Raw genomic sequence first — 26420 nt, 5'->3', positions numbered from 1 at the left:
CAACAATCCATGACCGACCGGTATGGCCCGTCGCTGGGCACCCTTGCCTCCTCGGGTTGCTCAAGACCAACGTAGTCTAGCATGGGCTAGATTCCTATGATCATCATGTCTAGCTTGTCATCAAGGTCTTTCACTTGTTCCATGAGCACCTAGAACTACGCCTGGGCCTAGTGTCGATACTCTACAAACAAGACAGCCATATGCTAAGCATGGGCGTAACGCCGCACAAGTCAAAATAGCATGAAAAACACTCACGTTAAAGATCTTTAGTGATTTTCCCAACCTTCTCCTCCGCTTTCTCCTTCGCCTCCTAAAGCTAGTCGAAGGCCTCCTGGGAAAGGCCAAGCTCCATTTCCACTGTTGTGTATAACAATCAGACATCTCATAATGCTGAATACCAGCCAAGTGAAATTCCGAGACCAACCTTTCTGTCGATCAATACTATGGCTGAGCTGCTCAGCCATCGACTGGCCCTCCACCTCCATTTGCTGGCACTCCTTCTCCAACGCTAGAACCTTCACCTATAGGTCTTCCCTGTGGTTTCACTCTTGGAGCAGGCGCGCCTGGAGGTCTTTCACCGATGCTTGCATGCTCTTGTTCTCCTCCAGTACCGGAGCCATCTCCTCCAGCTGCCACCGGCACTGCTCGTACACCTTCATATCATTCTATAGTGGGCAAACAAGATCTCTTTAGGCTTACCTCAATACGGCCCATCATCAATGTTAGATCAGCCCTCAGCTTCCTTGTCTCCGCGCTCGCCTCCACCTCCTCTAGCATCTCAAATTCTTTGCCACGTTGAATGACCGTGCGGAGGAGTTGGGGAGGCGGGGTGGGCTCCTACACTATCTCTTCGATCTCCACAGCGGACGCTGGCAAAGGTGCCCTCCTTGGCTGCTACTGCTGTGCTCGGACAGAGCGTCCAAGCGCCACTCTCCCTATTGATGCCACTGCAGATGATGCTTGTTCAGCAACCACGGGCAGACCTTGAGCCGCACTACTCAGCACATCCCCCGCAGGCTCCGTACCTACAACAGCAAGACCACTTGACATCACCGCAGCATCCCATGCCTCCTCTACACTAGGATCACCCTCGTCATGCAATCTACCGCCAGGCGAGGTCGGTCTAGTTGTTGAGGGCTCCTCCATGGTGGTGGCAACCAGATCCACCCTTGCTTGTGCTTGCTCCTCCGTGTGCCTTCCATCATTAGCAGCCGATGGCTACAAGACCTCCGCCGACTCCGCACTACAACAAGCAAAAAATTCATCAAGAAGCAAACCACCATGCCGAAGAAATACGGCAAATAAATAAGGCACATACAACTGGGACTCCCACTGCACAGCTTGGAACCTGTGTCCCCGCCTGGACGTAGTCTTCCCAGCAGCCGAACCGCTCGGCGTCTCCATCATCGCCACCGGAGTCGCTCATGTGGTCTCAGGGACTACAGTGGTCGCCTGCGCTGCCACCACTGGAGTTGTTCACGAGGTCTCAGGGACTGCGGTAGTCGTCCAGGCTATCGTTGACGACGCCAACTGAGTTGCTGCTGCTGGTGTCACCCTCATGCTATCAGGCATTGTTGCTATAGCCTCCTGTGTCCACCGCCTCTCGTGTGTCTCCACCCTAGACGGCGCAGACGGTGGGGACATCATAGCCCTCGGTGAAAAAGGCGCCACTTGTCCATCGTCGTCCGATGAGCATGACAGCAGCACCTACCGTCTTCGAGGCTAGGTGGACGCTCTAATGGTTATCGACCTCTCCTCATGGCGAGACGATCTAGCTATTTTTGTTCTTTTTGGGGATGGCTCCTCACCAGCTGGCTGCTTCCCCTGGAGCTTCTCATGGACATACGACGTCTGCTCGTCTTCATCTCTGTCATCAAGGTTAGCCAAGCTATCCCCACCAGCTTCCGAGCTAGATCGACGCTGAGGATGGCTTGGCTAGGAATCAATACCCCTCGGCCAGTCAGGTGATGGCACCGCCGAGAAGTATACCGACTGATCCTACCCATGAATCTTTAGGAAAACAAATGAGTATATTGCAATTGCAACAGATAAGGGATCAAGCAAAACTAAAAAGAAGACTCTTACCTATGGTGTGAGGGTCCCTACACTAAAGGCCCTCTGCTGATCATCGATCCTACGACGCCGCTCGAGGTTAAACAATAATCCAACTCATCGTATGACTTCATCCTGGTTAATTGGCTCGGGAACCTCATGGGTCCCATTAGTATCTCCCCGGAATTCATATTCGGGATGTGCTCTCCTTGTTGGGCTGGCATCGCCGAAAATTGAAGTTTGTCGCCACTATGACCCCATCCACCCTTCTCCGGTCGATCAGTGCCAACAGCTCCATCTCTTGCTCCATCCCATTGGCACCAGGTCTCTCTGACCACTTGGCGTTGCTCATGGGAATCTGATCAATGTCACATGCCACATAGTGTTCCCCCTATGGCATGTAGAACCATTGCTGCGCCCAATATTTCACATTTATGTTCAACATGGTGGTGATGTATTGGCCAACCATCCCATCTCGAAGCTGCAAGTACGCGCTGCCTACGATCCTAGATCCATATCCCCCCTGGGCTTTCAAATAGAAGAAGTGGCGGAAGAGATCAAAATGCGGAAGAATGCCAAGATAAGCCTCGTAGAAATGAATGAAGACAGAGACATGAAGGATGGAATTTGGGCCCAGATTGCAAAGACTAATCTTGTAATAGTCAATCAATCCATGGAGAAACGGATGGATTGGAACACTAAATCTAGGATAGAAATAATTTTCAAAAACTACTAATTCATCGCCGCAAGGAGTCAGAAAGCTCTCACCGCGAGCTGGACGCCACCCGATGTCATCCTATCGGGCAGCATGTCGTCCTCCACCAACCGATTGAGCACCGCCTCGTTGCTGATGGACCCCACCCATTCCTTGGCGCGATTGAGCTCTCATGATGCTCTACTCGAACTGCTGTGGTTTCTTTTGGGCGCCATCTAACAGATCCATCACCTGGAGGAGGCTGCGCGCTTGCGGTCACTCTAGTGGTGGAGCAGTTGCCAGGCGAAGCGGTGTGGGCGCGAGGAAGAAGATGAAGTGTCGGAGAGAAAGTGGGGAATATACGCCGGGGTCGCAACACTCTTATAACGGTTCGATCCCTGACCCTCCACCCTCCAGGGTTTTTGAGAAACTACGCCCGTCGTGCCGCATTCTCTCCTGACGTCTCTGCACGCCGTTGGGCCGCTGAGTGGGCCTGGTGGGCCGCCGCGTCAAACCATGTCAAATGCGGGTTGATATTCAACACTGAGCGTTGCTACGACACGATATTTTCTTTCTCTGACCCTACAAGATTTCTTCATAATCTTCTAGCATGCTTGGGGACTACGTGCATACACGTCATCTAGCGATGATTGTACTGTTTTTCTCAGCCAAGCTGGGAACTGGTTCAACACCTGAAGACTATTACTTTGGACCCTAGCACCATGAGACTACTTCACCTAGTGCCAGGCTCGGGGACTAAGTGGGCACACTTCACCTTGCGGTGAATAAGCTTATTTCTTTGATTTAGATATCTTCAAAGCGGCTAAGTTCTTCCGCGCTAACTAAGTCAAGGATGCCACGCGAACAATTTCGACGCCCGAAACCTAAGTGGGCACACTTCACCAAAGTTGGTGGCTTTGAAATTTTTTTACTTGAGCTCCTTAAATCCTTCTAACAAACCTTGGCTTCGAGTGTGCTTAGCTCCAGCAACCAGACGAATAGCTCGGACGCATGCTCAGATAGCTCGGACGCATGCCCAAACAGCTCGGGCACGTGTTCAAACATCTCAGACGACATGTTCAGCAGCTCGGTTGCATGCTCAATAGCTCAGACAAGCTCAAGATGGTGTTGCTCAACGGATGCAAGGCGCTCGGGGACTAGCTGTGGGGGTATAACCCCCGATACCAGCAGGGCTGTACATGGGCCGAGCCGCTAGGGGTGGTCCAGCCCACAAGATGGTGCATGGGCCATGCCACCAGTGGAGGCCAAGCCTACAAGACGACGCCGTGCGAAGCATGATACAGGTCGGCGTGCCTCGCAAGACTGCGTGAAGATCTTCGGTGATCTAGAAAACCTGCTCAGATATGCTAGACTTCCTATCTTAAACCGATCGGGATAGAAACAACCGATCTGTAACTGTACCCTCAGGCTATATAAGGCGGGTAGGGACCCCCTTGTTTTCATCTCATCTCTCATGATACAATCAACAAAGACATAGGACGTAGGGTATTACGTCAAGTTGACGGCCTGAACCTGTCTAATCGTTGTCTCTTACGTTCTATGTCACCATCTGGTTCCCTCACGCGCACCTCAACCGATTCATCTACTACCGTGGGCATACCCCTCGGTAGACTACCGGACGTATTTGGTCGACAGTTATTCCTTCCAAGGATCGATCTCTACATTGATTCCAACCAAAATCAACGACTCACGAGAACTGGGCCTATGGCTCCATTTAGGCTGCTTTGCTGGGCTCAAGATCATCCTTCATGTAGAGGAACAACCTAGCAAATAGCTCATGGATTACCTTGGTGTGATCGTATATTAGATGCTCTCTGGTTAATGAAATAGCTTGCAGTGGTAGCTTTCACTTGTGATGAACAATAAAGGGCGACACATTGTTCAATTATAATTCTGCTGGCGAAGCCAAGATCCAGGAGCGGTCGAAGCTAGTCAATCTCTTAAGATAATGTGAAACATGGATTAGATAAACTACTCACTCCATTGATAAATATGCATGAAAACTTCTAGAACTTTTAGGGCAAATTAAGTAGAGACTGAAAGGTCTTTCATGCCTCTCATTAAAAGCAGTTAGGCTAGTCTAAGAGCAAGTCTAACAATAAAGCCAAGTGTTTGGCTATAAGTAAGTTATAAAAACCAAGTAATGCAATAGTTGTCTTCTGTTTTATTGTCTACAAAAAAAAATATTATTATGTGATACCTTGTCCCATATTCTGTTTCTTATTTCTCCTCACATGCATACACTTGCTATCTAGGCCCACCACTGCATATATAGGATCTTATGCCCAACTTGTTGATTGCGTGAGAACCAAGCTCTCCTCTTTTTCCTTCTCTCTTTTGCATCAACAATGACTAGCTTGACTATAGGACCATTATTATACTTGCTCTAATTGGCACATCTAATGGCTGTACTATCTAGTGGTTGACCAGCTCTTGATTGGATGCTTAGAAATCCTTGTATACAGTATGGCTAATATTTGAACAAGTTCATATAATTGTGTGGAGTGTGGACAGTGAACTAAGGGCTAATTGAACTACTATTACTAACCAAAGCATAGGGTGGCCACTCTCCTCCTTGTGCTAAATAACTATTTTTTCAGTTTATTTAGCTGAAGCTGAGGATTTGTTGCTAATTCCACGTAATTCAGCTAGTTAGATTTCTTATGGTGTAACCCAATGTCCACTTGAGTTTAAGTTCTTAATTTGATGTGGCATGTCTACAGTGACTTTGTTAATCTCTAGATATATCGGTCCGATCCTTTGGATGTCTTATGTAGATCAGATTCGTGCTCTCATCCTTTATTTTGTTTAGTTAAGATAAACTAGAAAAGATTCTCGCTCTCATGCGCTCATCCTTAATTTTGTCTACACGCAAGGTTACTATACTACTACCGTATCAGTGTTCGTTTTGCTGCTTTCTGGAACTCCATTATCTGCAAGAAAGCGCGAATCATAACAAGCTATACAGTACAATCCAGCGTACGTACCGTCGATCGATTTGGACCATGGATATACCCCTAGTCGGCACATGACGAACTCACCAGATGGAATCAAGTCAGATATGTATGTATGTATCTATTAATATGTTAAAGAACTGGCCGGAACAATGTTAAATAACTGGCCGGGGAACATTGCTGCAGTGCACTCTTTTTCTTTCTGCGAGGGGCCTAGTCGCGCGCGGCCGTCGTCCCGTGCCCGGCTGGGTGCATGAACCTGGCGAGGATCGATCGCATCAGGGCCGCCGCCCGCCGGTACCTGCAACTGGCCAACTTGTTTATCGCCAAGTTGCGCGATACATTTATCCCTCCCATGACGTCGTCGTCGTCGTCGGGTGCGTGCGTACCAAAAACCAGAGCGTACGGCTTCGCTTCGCCCCAGCCGCCAAACCGCCGATCGGCTTGCAATGTGGGGGCCGGCCGGAATTGATCGAGGTCCTTCTTCTCGACGTCGAAGCTGAACTGCTCACTGAGGGAGCAGTCGGCGTCGGCGTCGGCGTCGACAGCCAGTCATCAGCCACTTGTACAGCACACACATTCCTCGTAGTAGTGCGCGGTGGGGGGGATCGACTGTTGGCGTTAGCGATGAGACGAGCAAGGGGGACAGCGGGGGGGTCGTCTCGGTCAGCTACTAGCTCACGAGGACCAGCGTAAAGAAGCACGAGCTGCACAGCACAGTCACGGCGCCGTCACCATGCAACCAGACCTCAGAAAAGCCGGAACCATCCAACGACGACGACGTTGCTTGCGCAAGGGAGGAAGAAAGAATAACAGCGGAACGGATCGGAGGGCATCGCGTGAGTCACAAGCGTGACGGTACTCCTACTCCATATATCGATGCGCGTCACGGGCCGGTTGGTTTTATCGTACTATGCTAGCTTACCAGTACTTGCTTTCCTTAGAGGAGAAGTACATCGTACTGGCCATAGTGGTGGCACTACAAGTTGTTTGTTCTGCAGAAAGATGCAAAAGAGAAACGGAGGAGCAATTCAGCGGCGCGCATGCGACGCCAAGCCAAGCACCAACAACAGAACTTGGCACAATCATCACACCCCATCGCCGAGCCATCCAACCCCCAGTGGGCAGTGGCCGACTCCAACGTCCAACGGCAACGGGTGAAACACGCCACCTCACCTCACAACACATAGTCGTCGTTCACCGATCAAAAAAACACTCGCCTCGCTGAAAAAAGAAAAGCAAATGAAAATCCAATAAAGGGAAGCATCCAACCTGCGCAGACTTGGTGATTTGATTATTTCCAAAAAGGGACCAGGAAACCACTGACATGAATTTTGGTTCTTCGGTGCATCAAGCAAAAGGTGGACGCCATCGAGACTCTAGCTAGTGGAGCAACAAAACAAGCCAAGAAGCAAGTCCAAGGGGAAAATGTAGTGCCATCCTGTATCTCAACCAGGATCTCTTCTGAGTTAGACGTTATTTGGACCTTAATTTTGGCAGAGATAAAGGCCCGACACGACCTGTCGCGCTATAGGGTAGCACGCGACCCCGCCCACCGCGGCATGGTACCCTACCGTGCCCGCGGCCCTCCTTCTTCCCGCCTCCCCCCCCCCCCCCCCCCCCCCCCCCCCCTGGCCGTGCCCACACCTGACCCAACCTGGCTCGGCCCCTCCTCCGCCGCCTGCTCCAACGGCGTCACCACCGCCTCCACCTGGCCGTTGTCTCTCCTGTGCCGTCATGTCGGTCTGCCTCCCTTAGCCCCTTCTAAGGCCGTTGGAGGTGGAGAAGAAGAGGGGCTCGTTGCGGCGGCCGCGGTCATGCAAGCCGAGGGGCGAGGAGGTAGCGCGACCGGTCGCATAATAGATTTTGCGTTAATTATGGTACTCCTAGCTCTGAACTTCTCTACCGTCTATAGATAGCTTGAGGTGTGTGTGCTTCCTGCTTCCTGCCGGTCGGCCCTTGTTACTTGTTAGGCCCTGGAAGCCACAACTTGGGTGATCCCTGTAGTCCAGCAATTGGGCCCCAAAAGCCTGGCCTCAATTGGACGATGGAGGCCATCTGTAGGCCGGCAGCCCGGCAAGCAGTTTGGCCCAGACAGCCTGAAGCCGGTAGTACTGTGGACCCTTTCTGTATGTAGGCCGGTAGTTTGGCCCACAAAAAGTCTCAGTGCTTCCCATTGGGCCCACACACAGCCAGCACTGAAGCAATCTCCATCTCTGACGCACCCAGACATTTGGACAGAGTCTAATAATATTGGACGCTCCTATCTCTTAAAATAATCTGATATGCCCAGTGTTGATCCTGAGTTTTTCGGGGCCTGAAGCCCAATCAAAACTCAGAGCCCTTTATATAAATATATAAAATTATTCAACACGTATATATAATTTTTTGGCACTCCGACATGTATCGAAAAGCAATACTCATATAAAATAAATATACATATTAAATATACCTTAAAAATTGCTCCTAACATTCCTTGATGCAAAGTCGTTGACAATGACATCAATATCAATCTCATTCAATAGTTTTTTTCTCAATGCATAATGTTGCCAATTGAGAGATTAAAAGGAAGCAAAGAGAGCGTATATAATTAGCGTACCCTAACGGATGAATTTGATTCTCAATTGAGATATTCAAAGCAAGCGAAGAGAATGTACTGATTCTGCTTGAGAGCCCGAGACGATTCAGAGGCCTGGCAGGTCAGCACGAGTGTCAAGCAGGAGAGTCGAGGCGACGGTGTCCTCCGGCCTCGCGAACTGGCGCGTTTCTATCTTGCAAGCAATGGATGATTTTGCATGTGTTGCAGTAACAAATTTGAAATGTTGCGGCAAAAACATTCTGTTGCTCTTCTCTTCAAACCAGAATCCATGCCCCTGGGGTTACAATTGCCACCACATCCATATATCACTAGTTTATATTTACAATACATGTTCGTTTGGACTTGTTTGGCTTATAAGCCGTACTTTTCCATCAATGAACAGTATTTTTCTCTCACACCAAATCAATCAACAATACTTTCAGTCATGGTTTATTGCGTATATATTTCCTACTGCTTTGAGTATCTTGATATAAAGAGCATGTCAGGGTGCCTTTTCTATTGGCCATAGATGCAGCTACTATCATATTTCAATAAACATGTCACAAATTCATAATTCTGTTTCTTACATTTTTACATGCCTATGTTTTTGTGTGTCAGTGTAGATCGGGTGTATGTTCATTCAAAGAGGCACTCATGAGTCATACACACATGCGCAGCAAGCAAAACTATTCTTCCAGGTAATCAGTTTCTTTTAATATCTCCCAGGGTAAAGATCGATATCTGCACTTCCCATACTTACGAATTTTGAAAAAAGTAGTTAGCCGGAACCTCAGTTAGATATCTATGAAAAAAAATGGTACATTATAGTTCAAGCTGTCCATATTCCGCTGGCTGCTGGCACAATAAACTTCAGTTGTTATACGTACATCCTCCTTTTTCATGCCAACTATGATAAAAATTGATAGAATAAACATGGGCGTTCATTTATTTAATTTTTTTACTTCTTCCAGTCTAAGACGTCAAATAATTCTTTCCCCAAAATGTTATGATCAAAATTGATAGAATAAACATGGCCATCAAATAATTCTTTCCCCAAAATGTTATGATCAAGTGATTTATTTTCAGTTCTAAGATGTTTTTTTAATCATACTCCAAAGTTTACACAAGAAGGGCAGGCCTGGTGCAGTGGTGAGAGCTGTCTCACTGAGTCACCAGGTCGCGGGTTCGAAGCAGCCTCTCCACAGATTTTGCGGGGGGAAGGCTTGCCTCGGTTTTTTCCTTCCTCAGACCCCACTTATGTGGGAGCCTCCGGCACTGGGTCTGCCCCCTTTATACTCCAAAGTTTACACAACAACGCGTGGGGTATCACCTGTTTTAGAAGTTAATATGTCAAAGTCTCCTTATAACAAAATACCAATTCAGCCACATATAAAGCAGCTTCCTAATAGTAAGGAAATATCATTTGTCTAAATGAGATAAATAACTCCCAAGCTAAAGAGCCTCAGGCACAGGCACAGGCTCAGGCTCCTACTCGAGGGAGGCAGGAAGCCGTGCGTGAGGGACTGCACTAATCTCAACCGGTAACTAGAGATGAAGCCTAAAATGCACACAATCACTAATCGAACGCCATCAACAAGGATGACGGCCAAAGCAGCAAATCGAGCAAATCCGAACCATCAATGTGAAACGCCTGCTCGAACCCTAGGTCAGACAAGGAAGCCTGAAATTCCAACCATCCCCAAACACAGAAGATAACAGATCCATGAATTATACGAACCTGACATCTAGAACAAGAAATAGCACGTGAGCATACCCTAACAACGAACATTTCCAGGAGTCAAAGGAAGCAAAAAGAAAAGAACCTTGCAAACTCTTGGAATCACAGCTCACCTGTCCCCCGTGAGCGCCGCAGGGAACAAGAAGAGGAAGGGGAAATAAAATTGTGAGACAGAAATGAAACAAAAACCAAAAAAATCAGGCGCGACTCCTGATTACGAAACAATAGCGCCAAGAAGTGGCCCTGCATATCAGAGACACAAAGCAAACAACATCAACGGAGACAGATGGGACGCAAGATGGAAGAAGATGTTGGCCCATAGGACTACCGGCTCAGGTGAGTGAACCACTCATCAGTTTTATCGAGCACCCGCTAGTGTTGTCGAGCGCCCACTAGCCGTGCCAACCACGAACAGGCGTTGTCTGTCCCCACACACTATGGCTGGAGCTAGAAGAACAAGGGAGAACAGAGCAAGCACACACAATACAAGACACCAGCGTTGGCCGAAGCCCTATCTGTGAGATGACAAATCTAAACTCTTTTTACTGATTTATCGTGGTAATTTATTTATACAACTCTATCTATCTAGTCCTAGTACAGTGCACATCCTGTAACAGTAATTAGATAACATACAGGGCTGACTCTGCGTCGGCCACTGCATGTGCCTACAATGCTGTAGGTGAGCAGTTCGGCGCCTGCACCTGCAGCAGCTACAGTATCACAGTAGGGGGCCTTTTTGGCGTCGCCTTCTTGCTGTGTTCACACAAGATAGCAGTAGATTATCTAACATTCTTCTACTAATCCTACTGCTAAGCCTTGTACCCCCTCCATGTCGATCATCTCCTTTAGCTCCATGAGTCGAAGACATCCGAGCAGCTTGGTGAGGACGTCCGTGAGTTGCTGACCAGTTTCGACGAACTCGATGACGATCTGCTCTCCATCGACACAGTCCCTGAGGAAGTGGAACTTCACGTCGATGTGTTTACTCTGGTCGTGCAGAACCGGATTCTTTGTGAGGGCGATGGCGGGCTGGTTGTCCACCATCAGTGTTGGTGGGTGAGCTTCCACGCCGGTCAGCTTGCCCAGCAACCGGCGTAGCCACACAACTTGGCACGCCGCTGTGGCCGCCGCTACGTACTCTGCCTCGCACGTAGATAGCGCCACCACCTTCTGTTTCAGCGACAGCCATGAAATTAGGGCCGACCCAAGGAAGATGAGCACGCCAGAGGTGCTCCATCGTTCGTCGATATCCCCCGCCATGTCTGCATCGCTGAACACAGTGAGCTGCAACCTACTCTCATCGGTCTTTGGAAAGATGATCCCATGATCCACCGTCTCCTTGATGTAGCGCAGTAGCCGCTTCACCGTAGCACAGTGATTCTCTCTAGGATCCTCCATGAAGCGACTGACATAGCCCACGGCGAACGCAATGTTCGGCTTTGTGTGGACTAGGTAGCGCAGACCACCGATGATGCTCCGGTAGAGTGTCGCATCCACCTTCGTCGCGGTGTCGGCCTTCGTCAGCTTCAGCCGCTCCTCCATCGGAGTCACGTATGGCTTGCACTCAGCCATGCCGCTCCTCTCCAACAGCTTGGAGGCATATGCGCTCTGACCGAGCGTGAGTTCCTCCTTCCCCTGTCTCACCTCGATGTCGAGGTAGTAGGAGAGTGCGCCGAGATCGCTCATTCAAAAATGAGCTACCATCTCGCGCTTGACAATTAAGTCATACACACATGCGCACGCCGGTGACAATTAAGTCATCCACATACACATCGACGATGAGCTCCTCCTTCCCCCATCGTCGTGTGTAGAGCGCGTGCTCGGTTACACACCTTTGAAACCCAAGCTCGCCTAGCATGGCGTCAAGCTTGGCGTTCCATGCTCGGGGGGTCTGCCGCAGCCCGTAGAGTGCCTTGCGTAGTCGGAGCACCCTGTGCTCCTCTCCCTTGATGGCGAAACCTAGGGGTTGTCTGATGAAGACCGTTTCCGCTAGTTCACCATTGAGGAAGGCTGATTTAACGTCCAAGTGATGGATGCACCAGTCCTTTGCTGCTGCCAAGGCTAGTAGCAAATGGACCAACTCCATGTCGCTACCGGCGCAAAGACCTCCTCGAAGTCTATGCCCTCGCGCTGAACAAAGCCTCGGGCGACGAGGTGCGCCTTATGCTTGACAATGGCGCCGAGCTCGTCCCTCTTGACCTTGTACACCCACTTCAGGCTGATCGGATGGCATCCTAGAGGTGGATCGATAAGCTGCCAAGTCTCGTTTTTCTCGATCGCCTTCATCTCCTCCAACATTGCCCATCGCCAGTTTCCATCACGCTCGGCTAGCACGAACGTGGATGGTTCCTCTACACTGACAAGTAGTGGCTCTGCGTCATTGAGCAGCCTGCCTGCCAAACCTGAGGGACCTATGCCGCCGATGATGTCATCCAGGCTGTGGAACCGCACCTCCTCACCTTCGTGGAAGGCATCCATGAACTCAGTGATATCACTTGGAGGTGAGGTGAACTCGATCGTCGTCGATGGAGTTTCCTGTTTCGCTGGAGTGCTTGGCACAGCACCTTGAGTGCTCGGCACTACTTCTGAATAGCTCGTCATAACTCCTGTAGTGTTCGGCCACACTATAGGAGTGTCCAGCCTCAGTCTTGGAGTGGTCGGCACCACTGCAAGACATCTTGGCTCCGCCACAGGAGTGCTCGGCACCTATCCTGGAGTGGTCGCCACCACTGCAGAACCTCCCAGCACCACTCCTAGCGTGCTCGGTATCCCTCCAAAAGTGCTCAGCCCTCCTCCCGGAGTGCTCGACATCTCTCCCGAAGTGCTTGGCACTGCCCCAGGAGTGCTTAGTTCTACCACCAGAGTGCTCAGCACATCTTCCCCAGTGTCTCCACCACCGTGGATGACCAAGTGCTCGACGATGAAGGTGTTGGTGAAGCTGACAGCTTCTCCCGTGCTCGGACTGCTCCAGTCCCAAGCCGCCTCCTCGTCGAACACAACGTCGTGCGAGACAAGCACCTTGTCTCCACGTGGGTCGTAGAGCTGGTACGCCTTAGTACCCTCCGCATAGCACAGGAACACTATGGGTGTGCTCCTATCCTCCAGCTTGGTGAGGTTTGGCTTCGTCTTCCTGACGTGGCCGATGCAGCCGAATGTCTAGAGTAAGGACACACTCGACTTGCATCCATACCAAGCTTCGAACAGCGTCTTGCCCGTCAGGGCCTTGGTCGGAGCGCGGTTGAGGATGAACAGCGCCGTGGTCACCACCTCTCCCTAGAACCTTACCGACGTGCCTTTGGCCTTCAACATGGATTGGGCCAAGCCGACCACCGTTTGGTTCTGCCTCACCACCACGCCATTCTATTGTGGCGAGTACGACACGGTGTGGTGTTGCCCCACACCCTGATCCACGTAGTTAAAAGGTCCTAATATGGCTAGAGGGGGGTGAATAGCCTATTTCAAAATCTACAAATCAACTCGAGCACTTTGATTAGTATGACAAATAGCGAAATACAAACTTACTCTAGCTCTATAAGGGCTGCAAGCCACCTATCCAACAATTCTAGTTGCAATGATTACTAGGCACACAACTTGCAAAGTTACTACTCACTGAGAGCTCTCACTCTTGCTACCCTAAAGAGCTCCACTAGATGAACTTAAAATAACAAAGCAAGCTCTCAATTCTAATTACACTAAAGAGCTTGCCACAACTAGTTTGCAATAATATAAATGAGTGAGTAGGGTGATAATACCGCCGTATAGAGGAGTGAACCAATCACAAGGTTAATATTAAATCAATCACCAGGAGAATACCAAATGGCAAGAGACAACTAATTTTCTTCCGAGGTTCACGTGCTTGCCAACATGCTACGTCCCCATTGTGTCGACCAACGCTTGGTGGTTCAGCGGCTAAGAGGTGTTGCACAAACCTCATCCACATAATTTGGACACCGCAAGAACCTACCCACAAGTAAGGTAACTCAATGACATGAGCAATCCACTAGAGTTACCTTTCGGCTCTCCGCCGGGAAGGTATAAATCCCCTCACAATCACCGGAGATGGCCACGAACAATCACCGACTCATACCAATCCTCTTCTGCTACACCAAGCCGTCTAGGTGGTAGCAACCACCAAGAGCAACAAGTGAATCCTGTAGCAAAACATGAACACCAAGTGCCTCTAGATGCAATCACTCAAGAAATGCACTTGGATTCTCTCCCAATCTCACAATGATGATGAAACAATGATGGAGATGAATGTGAGGGCTTTGACTAAGCTCACAAGGTTGCTATGTCAATGCAAATGGCCAAGAGAGTGAGCTTGAGCCGGCCATGGGGCTTAAATAGAAGCCCCCATGAAATAGAGCCGTTGTACCTCTACACTGGGCACAACATGGGGTGACCGGACGCTCTGGTCAGTTCAACTGGATGCAGGACTCCAGTGTCCGGTCGCCCGATGCTTGCCACGTCTCATCGGCTTCAAATGCCGATCGCCCAACCTCAATGGTCAAGTGATGACCGGATGCGTCAGTTAGAAAGTGACCGGACACAGGACCCCAGTGTCCGGTCATTTCCAGTAAGGTTCCAAACATGAAATTTCATGACCGGACGTGTCTAGTCATGCTCGACCGGACTCACCTGGCGTCCGGTCACTCAATGTTTCCTCGGTGCACCTCATGTCAGCGTACGTCAGCACTGACTGGACACACCCTGCCAGCGTCCGGCCGTCACTCTTTGCGCCAGCGTCCGGTCACAAGACCGAGACACGTGCTCACTGCTGCTACTGACCGGACTCAGGACCCCAGCGTCTGGTCACTGCGCCACCAGCGTCTGGTCACTCTGTGAACCCCTGTCTTTTCTGTATAGAGCGCTAGTGGCACCGTCGGACTGTTCGCACTCTACAGTGGACACTCCATCGGTGAAGTTTCTAACCCTTGCTCAAATGTGTCAACCACCAAGTGTATCACCTTGTTCACATGTGTTAGCATATTTTCACAAATACTTTCAAGGGTGTTAGCACTCCACTAGATCCTAAATGCATATGCAATGAGTTAGAGCATCTAGTGGCACTTTGATAACCTTATTTTGATACGAGTTTGACCCCTCTTAATAGTACAGTTATCGATCCTAAATGTGATCACACTCACTAAGTGTCTCAATCACCAAAACAAAATGGCTTCTATCATTTATACCTTTGCCTTGAGCCTTTTGTTTTTCTCTTTCTTCTTTTTAAGTCCAAGCACTTGATCATTACCATGGCATCACCATCATTATGTCATGATCTTCATTTGCTCCACCACTTGGACTAGTGCTACCTATCTCATAATCACTTTTGATAAACTAGATTAGCACTTAGGGTCTCATCAATTCACCAAAATCAAACTAGAGCTTTCAATCTCCCATTTTTTGGTAATTGATGACAACCCTTTCACAAAGATATGAATTGAAATTCAATTGAATCTATGTTGCTTGTCCAAACATATTTACCATGTGTAAAAGAATATGGACAAGTTTCATGAATCTCATATGGTAGCGATTGCTCCCCCTACATATGTGCTAAGAGTTTGGATTGAAGCTTGCACATATGCTTAGATAGGAAATATAGGAGACAATGTCTACCAAATGATGCTAAGGTATAAGGACCTTTGAAGTGTGATATCAATCGAAGTGCACTAATATATCATCCTTAGCACCATTGGTAACTAGACATACATAAAAACTAGAATACCCCATGAGATCAACATTACAAGCAAGGGTCTAGTTTCCATAAAATGACCATAAGTCTAGTTACTTTAGCCTATGCATGCTAGTTTCTCATTTCATCATTCAAGCCTATAACTAGCATACACCACACAAGCATGGATATTAAAATTTAAAACTTGTGTCATGCAAGCAAATATATGAAATGCACATTCAAATACAACATACAAGTTTATGAGCTTACTCCCTCTACTTGTGTGCATATTTTATTTTTCCCCTTACAATGTTATTTCATTTGTTTGCTTCTCCTATCTTACTATCCTTGTGAATTTCTCTCCCCCTTTGTCAACAATTAGCACAAAAGGTGAGCTCAAATTATAGATAGATTGGGGTGAAACCATGTGAAATGAGGATCATTTTCCCAATTTGGTTCAATCTAGATTACTTGCAAAAGATATTTAACTCGGTTTGATCCAAGGACAAGCTTCTTCACACCTCCAAATAAGGGTTATCTTATACCATGTTGAGTTAAACACTTATAGCTTATTTTTTAGATCAAACACTAGGTTTACAAGCCCACAAACATGTCATATGCTACCACTAGATCATTTCAAACATACAAGCAATAGTGGTACCATACAAGCATCAAATTCATTTGATTTTAATGAATGAGCCTAGGACATGATAGGAATGACTAGATACACTAAACAAGTCCTTAGCAATGGATGGATGACATGTCAATCAACTTTACCTTGCTTTGCTCGAAGGAGAGGCATGCCATATAATGGAGGGTGCATCAACACATATTGGAGAAGTCAAGTATGTTCAATTCATTCCTTAGCTTGTAAAACCTCTTTTCATCAAGTGGCTTGGTGAAGATATTGGTAAGTTGATCTTCGGTGCCCACACTCTCAATGCAAATGTCCCCTTTTTGTTGGTGGTCTCTTATGAAATGATGGTGGACATCAATATGCTTTGTTCTTGAATGTTGAACCGGGTTGTTGGTGAGCTTTACGGCACTCTCATTGTCACATAGCAATGGCACTTGCTTGAATTTAATTCCAAAGTTACTCAAAGTAGCCTTCATCCAAAGTAATTGAGCACAACAGCTACCGACCGAAATATACTCCGCTTCGGCGATTGAAAATGCTACACTATTTTGCTTCTTTGATGACCAAGACACAAGTGATCTTCTCAATAGTTGACATGTGCCTGATGTGCTCTTTCTCTCAACTTTGCATCCCACATAATCGGAGTCCGAATATCCAATCAACTCAAATCTTGCTCCTTTAGGATACCACAATCCAACATTTTGTGTATACTTCAAGTATTTCAATATTCTCTTTGTTGCTTTCGAATGACTTTCTCTTGGTGAGGCTTAGAATCTAGCACACATGCATACACTAAATATCACATCCGGCCTTGATACGGTCACATAAAGTAGGCTTCTAATCATAGACCAATACATCTTTTGATCCACCATGTTGCCACTAGCATCACTATCCAACCTTCCACTTGTCCCCATTGGTGTACTAATATCTTAACTATCATCCATTCCAAACTTCTTGAACATGTCCTTGATATACTTGCCTTGACTCACAAATGTGTCATTCTTCATTTGCTTAATTTGAAGACCAAGGAAGTAGCTAAGATCTCCAATCATAGACATCTCAAACTCACTTGCCATCATCTTGCTAAACTCCTCACAAAAATCTTGATTTGTTGACCCAAAAATTATATCATCAACATAGATTTGCATTACAAATAAGTCATTTCCAAGCTTCTTGGTGAAAAGAGTGGTGTCAACCTTTCCCATCTTGAATCCCTTAGAGAGTAGGAAATCTCTTAATCTCTCATACCATGCTCTAGGTGCTTGTTTTAATCCATACAAAGCCTTTCTCAACTTGTAAACATGGTTGGGTTTTTTCTCATCTTCAAAACCGGGAGGTTGCTCAACATACACAAGCTCATTGATGTACCCATTGAGAAATGCACTCTTCACATCCATTTGGTACAACTTGATATTGTGGGCACAAGCATAGGCTAACAAGATCCTAATTGCTTCCAATCTTGCAACCGGGGCATATGTTTCTCCAAAGTCAAGACATGTAACTTTAGTGTAACCTTGAGCCACTAATCTTGCTTTGTTCCTTATTACTATCCCATCTTGATCTAGCTTGTTTCGAAAGACCCACTTAGTTCCAATCACATTATGATCTTTAGGCCTCTCAACTAACTCACATACTTGGTTTCTTGTAAAGTTGTTTAGCTCTTTATGCATAGCATTGACCCAATCAACATCCTTCAAAGCTTCATCTATCTTCTTAGGTTCAATGGATGACACAAATGAGAAATGCTCACAAAATAAAGCCAATCTTGATTAAGTTTGCACAACTCTTGAAATATCACCAATGATAGTGTCCAAAGGATGATCTCTTGCAACATTGGTTGGTTGAAGCACTTGCACTTGATTGCTTGCATTTGATTGATCACTTGGTTGAGATGATGAACTAGCCACTTGTTGTTGATCTTGCACTTTGTCATCACTAGTTCTTGCTTGAACTTGATCATGGGAACCACTAGCTTGCATATTTGAGTTATAGAGCGCTTGATTCTTGTCATCTTTAATATTAATCACCTCTCTAGGCCTTATATCACCAATGTCCACGTTCTTCATTGCATTGAACAATTGAGTGCCTCTTACATCATCTAGATTCTCATCTTCCTCTTGGGAACCATTTGTTTCATCAAACTCCATATCATGAACCTCCTCAAGAGTACCACTAGCCAAATTCCAAACTCTATAAGCCTTGCTAGTAGTGGAGTATCCAAGCAAGAAACCTTCATCACATTTCTTTTCAAACTTACTCAATCTAGTGCCTTTCTTCAATATATAGCATTTACAACCAAAAACTCGAAAGTATGCTATGTTGGGCTTTCTTCCATTTAAAAGCTCATAAGGTGTCTTCTCCATCATGGGGTGACAATAGAGTCGGTTGCTATAATAGCAAGCCATGTTGATTGCTTCAGCCCAAAATGAATGACTCACATTGTACTCACTCAACATTGATCTTGCCATGTCAATCAAAGTTCTATTCTTCCTTTCAACTAAGCCATTTGATTGAGGAGTGTACTTGGCCGATAATTGATGTCTAATTCCAAATTCATCACACAACTCATCAATTCTAGTGTTCTTGAATTCACTACTATTGTCACTTCTAACTTTTTTTATGGTTGTTTCAAACTCATTGTGAATGCCCTTGACAAATGATTTGAATGTTGCAAACACATCACTCTTGTCAACAAGAAAGAATACCCATGTGTATCTAGTGAAACAATCCATAATCACAAATCCATATTTGTTTCTACCAATGCTTGTGTATGTGGTTGGTCCAAACAAGTCCATGTGCATCAACTCAAATGCCTTAGATGTGCTCATCATGCTCTTCTTAGGATGTGTGTTACCAACTTATTTTCTAGCCTGACATGCACTACATAGCTTATCCTTCTCAAATGTGACATCTTTCAAACCTCTAACTAAGTCATGCTTAATAAACTTGTTCAATTGTTTCATTCCAACATGACCAAGCCTTCTATGCCATAACCAACCCATGCTAGACTTAGTGATCAAACATGTTGTCAATTGAGCTTCTCTAGCATTGAAATCAACCAAGTATAGATTTTCATATCTAAATCCTTTGAATATCAAGTTAGAGCCATCTACACTTATAATCTCTACATCATCCACACCAAATATGCACTTGAAACCAAGATCACACAATTGAGCTACCGACAAAAGGTTGAAGTTCAAGCTTTCTACTAGTAGCACATTGGAAATGCTCAAGTCATTGGATATTGCAATCTTACCAAGCCCTTTGACCTTACCTTTGCTAGTGTCACCAAATATGATACTATCAATCCTATTGCTCTTGTTTTCATTGATTAAATTGAACATTCTTGGATCACTGGTCATGTGTTGTGTGCACCCACTATCAAGCACCTAATGCCTTCCTCCGGCTTTATAATTGATCTACAAAAGAAGATCAATTCCTTTTAGGTACCCAAACTTGCTTGGGTCCTTCAAGGTTAGCTATCAAGGTCTTTGGTACCTAAATGGCCTTCTCCTTTATGCCCATAATTGGTGTACCAATGAACTTAGCCTTCACACCATTGGCACCCTTAACAAGCATGTAACAAGAATTAAATTTAATTGAGGATACAATAGGTAGCTTGTTCTTGTTAATCTTGTAATATTGCTCTACATGCCCAACTTGCTTGCATCTATTGCAAAACCGACCATTATCCTTCACAAAGTTAACTTTGGGAGTGACAAAGGCCACCTTGCCTTTCTTGGGGATATAGCCTAATCCCTCTTTGTTGGGCAATGAGTGAGCTCATTCACCTCCTTCTTAAGGGTCTCATTTTCCACCATTAATGAGGCATCACAAGTGAGACCATCACTCAAAGGTGAAGTAGAAGTAGTAGTGCTACATGAAGTGTTAGTGGGAGCAACTATAATGGGCTTATAAAAAGATTCATCAATAACATCACATTTTAGTCCCACATCACATGATATAATCACTTGCTCCTTCTTGGCTTCCTCTTTGACTTGCTCGATGAGAGAGGAGTGAGCTTTGCCAAGCTTCTCATAGGCTTCCATTAGCCTCTCATGAGTGGTATTGAGCTCATCAAGGGATTGCTCAAGAAATTTGACTTTCTTGTTCAATTCCTTGCACTCCTTTCTCTTAATCTCAAAGCAAGTATGCACTTGCTCACACAAGTCCATGAGCTCCTTCTTGGAGTACTCCTCATCATTATCATCACTCCTACAAGCATCACTTTCACATTCATCATCATCGCTCACACCATATTTTACCTTGGTAGGTTTTGCCATGAGGCATGTCGAAGGAGTGTCGAAGATGGAGGGCTTGTTGTTGATGGCGATGCTTGCTAGTGCTTTCTTGATAGATTTCTTACCATCATCACTAGAGTCATCACTATCCGAAGAGCCATCACTATCCCAAGTGACCACATAGCCTCCACCCTTCTTCTTCTTTTGGAAGGTCATTCTCTTCTCCTTCTTCTCCTTCTTTTCTTTCTTATCCTTCTTGTGCTTCTTCTTCTCATCCTCATCATTGTCACTATTGTAGGGACAATTTGCTACAACGTGATCAGGACTCTTGCAATTGTAGCATCTTCTCACATATTCTTTGCTTTTGGTGTGATCTCTTCTCTTTCTTGCACCATAGCCCTTCTTCTTTATGAATTTTCCCATCTTGCGTACAAAGAGGGCCATAGCTTCATCATCAATATCACTAAGATCATCATCATCATTTGATTCTTTCTTGGACTTGCCCTTGTTCTTGGATGATGATGAGCTAGCCTTGAATGCTATACTCTTCTTCCTCTTGTCTTCTTCTTCCTTCTTGTCATCCTTGTCATCCCTCTCCCTTTCCACATAGTATGTCTCTTGGGTCATGACATCACCTAGTACTTGGTTAGGGGTAATCTCCTTTAATCCTCCTCTTATGATAAGCAATCTCAACATCTCAAATCTTGGAGGTAAGCACATCAAGAGATATCATCATCCTTGATCTTCTCTCCCAAGGCCTTCAAGTCATTTACAATCACTTGCAACCGATGAAATATTTCTAGAATGCTCTCATCTTCCTTCATCTTGAAGCTTATCAACTTATCCTTGAGAATGTACAACTTAGCCCTCTTCACCACCGGTGTGCCCTCATATGTTTTCTCCAATCTCCTACACACCTCATTTGCTCTTTCACAATCCTTGATTTGCTCAAACACCTTGGAATCAATGACATTGTATATGGTATTGAGAGCCATTGTATTGCATTGCTTGTTGGTCTTGTCTTGGTTGGTGGGGTCATCAGGATCAATGATAGCATAGTCCTTCTCGGTCACCTCCCATACTTGATCATTGATTGAACCAAGATACATCCTCATCTTTCTCTTCCAATAATCATAGCATGTGCCATCAAAGAATGGTGGTTTGCCCCCCACATGGTTGAACACAACTTGAGCCATAATTTGACACTAAGGTTGTTAAGCCTTCAATCAAACGGTGACCACGGCTCTGATACCACTTGAAAGGTCCTAATATGGCTAGAGGGGGGGTGAATAGCCTATTTAAAAATCTATAAATCAACTAGAGCAATTTGATTAGTATGACAAATAGCGTAATACAAACTTGCTCTAGCTCTACAAGGGTTGCAAGCCAACTATCCAACAATTCTAGTTGCAATGATTACTTAGGCACACAAACTTGCTATGTAATTACTCAATAAGAGCTCTCAATCTTGCTACTCTAAAGAGCTCAACTAGATGAATATAAATAATAAAGCAAGCTCTCAATTCTAATTACACTAAAGAGCTTGTATCAACTAGTTTGCAAGAATGTAAATAAGTGAGTAGGGTAATTATACCGACGTGTAGGGGATGAACCAATCATAAGATGAATATATAGCCAATCATCGGGAGAATGCCAAAGACAAGAGATAAATGATTTTCTCCCGAGGTTCACATGCTTACCAACACGCTACGTCCTTGTTGTGTCGACCAACACTTGGTGGTTCAGCGACTAAGAGGTGTTGCACAAACCTCGTCCACACAATTTAGACACCATAAGAACCTACCCACAAGTGAGATAACTCAATGACATGAGCAATCCACTAGAGTTACCTTTCGGTGCTCCACCAGGGAAGGTACAAATCCCCTCACAATCACCAGAGATGGCCACGAACAATCACCGACTCATGCCAATACTCCTTCGCTGCACCAAGCCATCTAGGTGGTGGCAACCACCAAGAGCAACAAGTGAATCCCGTAGCAAAACACAAACACCAAGTGCCTCTAGATGCAATCACTCAAGCAATACACTTGAATTCTCTCTCAATCTCACAATGATGATGAAACAATGATGGAGATGAGTGGGAGGGCTTTGGCTAAGCTCACAAGGTTGCTATGTTAATGCAAATGACCAAGAGAGTGAGCTTGAGCCGGTTATGGGGCTTAAATAGAAGCCCCCACGAAATAGAGCCATTGTACCCCTACACTGGGCACAACACGGGGTGACCAGATGCTCTAGTCAGTTCGACCGGACACAGGACCCCAATGTCCGGTCGCCCGATGCTTGCCACGTGTCATTAGCTTCAAATGCTGATCACCCAACCTCAATGGTCAAGTGATGACTAGACGCGTCAGTAAGAAAGTGACCAGACGCAGGACCCCAGTGTCCGGTCGTTTCTAGTAAGGTTTCAAACGCAAAATTTCATGACCAGACGCATCCGGTCATGCTCGACTGGACTCACCTGGTGTCCGGTCACTCAACGTTTTCTCTATGCGCCTCACGTCAGCGTACGTCAGCACTGACCGAACGCACTCTGCCAGCGTCTGGTCACTCTTCATGCCAGCGTTCGGTCACAAGACTGAGATGCGTGCTCACTGCTACTACTGACTGGACTCAGGACCCTAGCGTCCGGTCACTGCACCACCAGCGTCCGGTCACTCTGTGAACCCCTGTCTTTTCTGTATAGGGTGTTGGTGGCACTGTCGGACTGTCCGCACTCTACGGGCGGACACTCCGTCGGTGAAGTTTCTAGGCCTTGCTCAAATGTGCCAACCACCAAGTGTATCACCTTGTGCACATGTGTTAGCATATTTTCACAAAAACTTTCAAGGGTGTTAGCACTCCACTAGATCCTAAATGCATATGCAATGAGTTAGAGCATCTAGTGGCACTTTGATAATCGCATTTTGATACGAGTTTCACCCCTCTTAATAGTACGGCTATCGATCCTAAATGTGATCACACTCACTATGTGTCTCGATCACCAAAATAAAATGGCTTCTACCATTTATACCTTTGCCTTGAGCCTTTTGTTTTTCTCTTTCTTCTTTTCAAGTCCAAGCACTTGATCATTACCATGGCATCACCATCATTATGTCATAATCTTCATTTGCTTCACCACTTGGACTAGTGCTACCTATCTCATAATCACTTTTGATAAACTAGATTAGCACTTAGGGTCTCATCAATTCACCAAAATCAAACTAGAGCTTTCAGCAGTACGCAGTGAACTTCACCAAAGTGAATTCACCGCCGCGATTAGTCATCAGCACGCGGAGCTTCTTGCCGCTCTCGGCGTCCGCGTGTGTCTTGAACTTCTTGATCACCGTCACTGCTTCATCCTTGCTCGTTAGGAGTTGTAGCCACATGTAGTGACTGCAATCATCCATGAGTAGGATGAAGTACCGCCGACTACTGTTTGTAGCAGGCATGATCACCCCGTAGAGGTCACCGTGAATGAGCTCGAGAGCGTCCTTCGCGCGATACTTGGCCACCTTTGGGAATGGTAGCCTCCTCTGCTTCCCGACCAGGCAGCTGTCACATAGCTCGCCTCTGTGCTTGATGTGAGGTAGCCCTCAGACCATCTTCTCCAGCTGACCAAGCGCGTCGAAGCTGAGATGTCTGAACTGGGCATACCACATCCACGGTTCCTCGGAGTGCCTTGCCGCCAGGCACACCGGTTGCTCTACCTTCAGGTCGAGCAGGTACAATCGGTTCAGGGATGTCTTCACCTTGGTAAGAAGTTGTTGCTCCTGGTCCCTGATCCTAAGGACCCCGTCCTTGATCAGTACCTCGCTACCGCGCTCATCCAGCTGACCAATGCTGATGATGCTGGAACGTAGTTGCGGGATATAGTATACATCTGTTAGCGCACGGTGCTCCCTGTTCTGGCACCTGAAGATAATGGTGCCGCGCCCTTGGATAGCCACCCTTGAGCCATCACCAAACTTCACCGTACCAGTAACATCACCGTCGAGCTCGGAGAAGGAAGCCTTGGTGCCCATCATGTGGTTACCGGAACCAGAGTCCAGATACCACCGCTGCTCCTAGTCGGCGCCCACACGTCTGAGGTGAACTTGGGCACGTGGTTCGTCAAGGTTGACGGTCTTCAGGGCCTTCCCAAGTCCTTCCACCGTCGTTGCCTCTTCCCTCTCCTCGGCCTCGACGTCGTGCAGTGCACAGAACATCACCATCAGGATAGTGGCCTGATCCTCATCATCAGCTTGCGCCAGATGAGCCTAAGCCTTCTTCTCCTACTTGCTATTTGGGCAGTCCCATGCCTAATGGCCCATCTTCCTGCAACGTCGGTAGGCATTGGGGGCGACCTGCTTCTTCTCTGAAGAAGCCTTACCGCGGCGCTTGCCATCGTCACCGCGGTTGGAGGAGGCTGCCTTCCTAGAGTTCCTCTGAGTAGCCCACTCCTCTTCCATCAGCAGAAGTTTCTCGTTGTCCTTCGTTGCTGTCGCCTGCTCTAGGCGCTTGTCCACCGTTCGTAGACGGCCTGTCATATCCTCAATGGTGAGGGTGGACAAGTCCAGCATCGTCTCTATGGAGAGAGCGATCTGGATGTACTTTGCTGGCACGGAGTGGAGGTACTTGAAGACCATCTTCTCTTCATCGATGGTGACGCCATGGCTCTTCAGCTTGCTGATGAGCGTCTGCAGGTGGAGGGAGAAGTCCACCGTTTTACCATCCTTAAACTTGAGGTTGGCATACTCCTACTTCAGAAGCTGGGCCATCGCCTTCTTTGCGCGGTCAGAACCGACACGCATCACCGCAATAGCCGCCCACGCCTCCTTAGCCGAGCTCTTCACCCCCAACGGCTCCCTGTACTCCGCCGGTACAGCAGCGAGGATAGCCTCAAGCGCTGATATGTCATCTTCTTCATTGTCGGTGCCCTTGTCAACAGCATTCCAGAGCCGTCGGACTCTGAGCTTGACCTTCATGGTCACCGACCACGCTCCATAGTTGGTGCGAGTCAGCATCGGCCAACTGGTGCCGTTGGCCTCCCACACCGTGCGAACAACGACCTCCGGTCGTGGCTAGGCAGCCACAGCAGTGCCACTGCTGTCGCCCATCTCTGAACCGCCCGTCATCGCCAGCGATTAGTCTGGCGACGGCGCTTGTATGGCTCCGATACCACTTATTGGCCCACAGGATCACCAGCTCAGGTGAGTGAGGTATTTAATCCAGCGCCACAAGATCCAGTGTCGTCGGCTGCCAAAATAAGAGTGTTTAGCAGTTCATTGTTTTACATAGAAAATATGTTCAACGTAATAAGAGAAGCACGTAAAACACAGTAAGATCACTCACCAACAAAAAAGACACTAGAATGTCATGTATTTTCAACCCATTACAGTGCAAGTTACACAACGCACGAACATATCGCTCGATGGAGGCGATAGTTCGTTTCAATTCTCTCTTGATTGGAGTATTCGATCAATCAGATGGATCAATGGAGGCGACAAAGGACGGCCGGCGACGCACATCATTATACAGCAGCTAGACGAGACATACTTTAGGGGGCGGGGGGCGGTGGCGGCCGGCTCAAGGAAGCGCCATCGTCCAGCCGGCGGGCGTCGTCGGTCATCATCTCAGTTATATCATCAGCAGCAGCATCACCTGCTCTATATTGCGACTCTCGACTCTGCCAACAAATAAAAAGCATCGACTACTGTGTGTAAATAAATGACGGATATAAAACACACATTATTTCTAGAGTTAAATGCATCATTGGTCTATTAACTTTTGTTCATGTTTCACTTGGGTCCATTAATGGTGAAAGTGGTTTTTCAGGTCCATAAACTTTTTAA

General features: G+C 46.9%; 2 protein-coding genes across 2 annotated transcripts; both read right to left on the bottom strand.

Moving 5' to 3' along the window:
* Positions 1–542: 542 nt before the first annotated feature.
* LOC136470263 (secreted RxLR effector protein 161-like) lies at positions 543–11579 on the bottom strand. Its single transcript, XM_066468164.1, has 3 exons — positions 11205–11579; positions 10707–10790; positions 543–665 (listed from the first exon to the last, which is right to left on the bottom strand). Exons 1-3 carry the CDS (start codon positions 11577–11579, stop codon positions 543–545), a joined length of 582 nt encoding a protein of 193 aa, XP_066324261.1.
* A 12603-nt stretch (positions 11580–24182) lies between these two features.
* On the bottom strand, positions 24183–24614 carry LOC136470262 (uncharacterized). The gene has a single exon (XM_066468163.1). The coding sequence runs from the start codon at positions 24612–24614 to the stop codon at positions 24183–24185; it is 432 nt and encodes a 143-aa protein (XP_066324260.1).
* Between the last annotated feature and the right edge of the window lie 1806 nt (positions 24615–26420).

The sequence above is a fragment of the Miscanthus floridulus genome, chromosome 8, assembly GCF_019320115.1.
Source record: "Miscanthus floridulus cultivar M001 chromosome 8, ASM1932011v1, whole genome shotgun sequence".
In the NCBI taxonomy this organism is placed as follows: Eukaryota; Viridiplantae; Streptophyta; class Magnoliopsida; order Poales; family Poaceae; genus Miscanthus; species Miscanthus floridulus.
The sequence above is the reverse complement of the archived record's forward strand: the minus strand, read 5'-3'. Positions and strand labels throughout refer to the sequence as shown.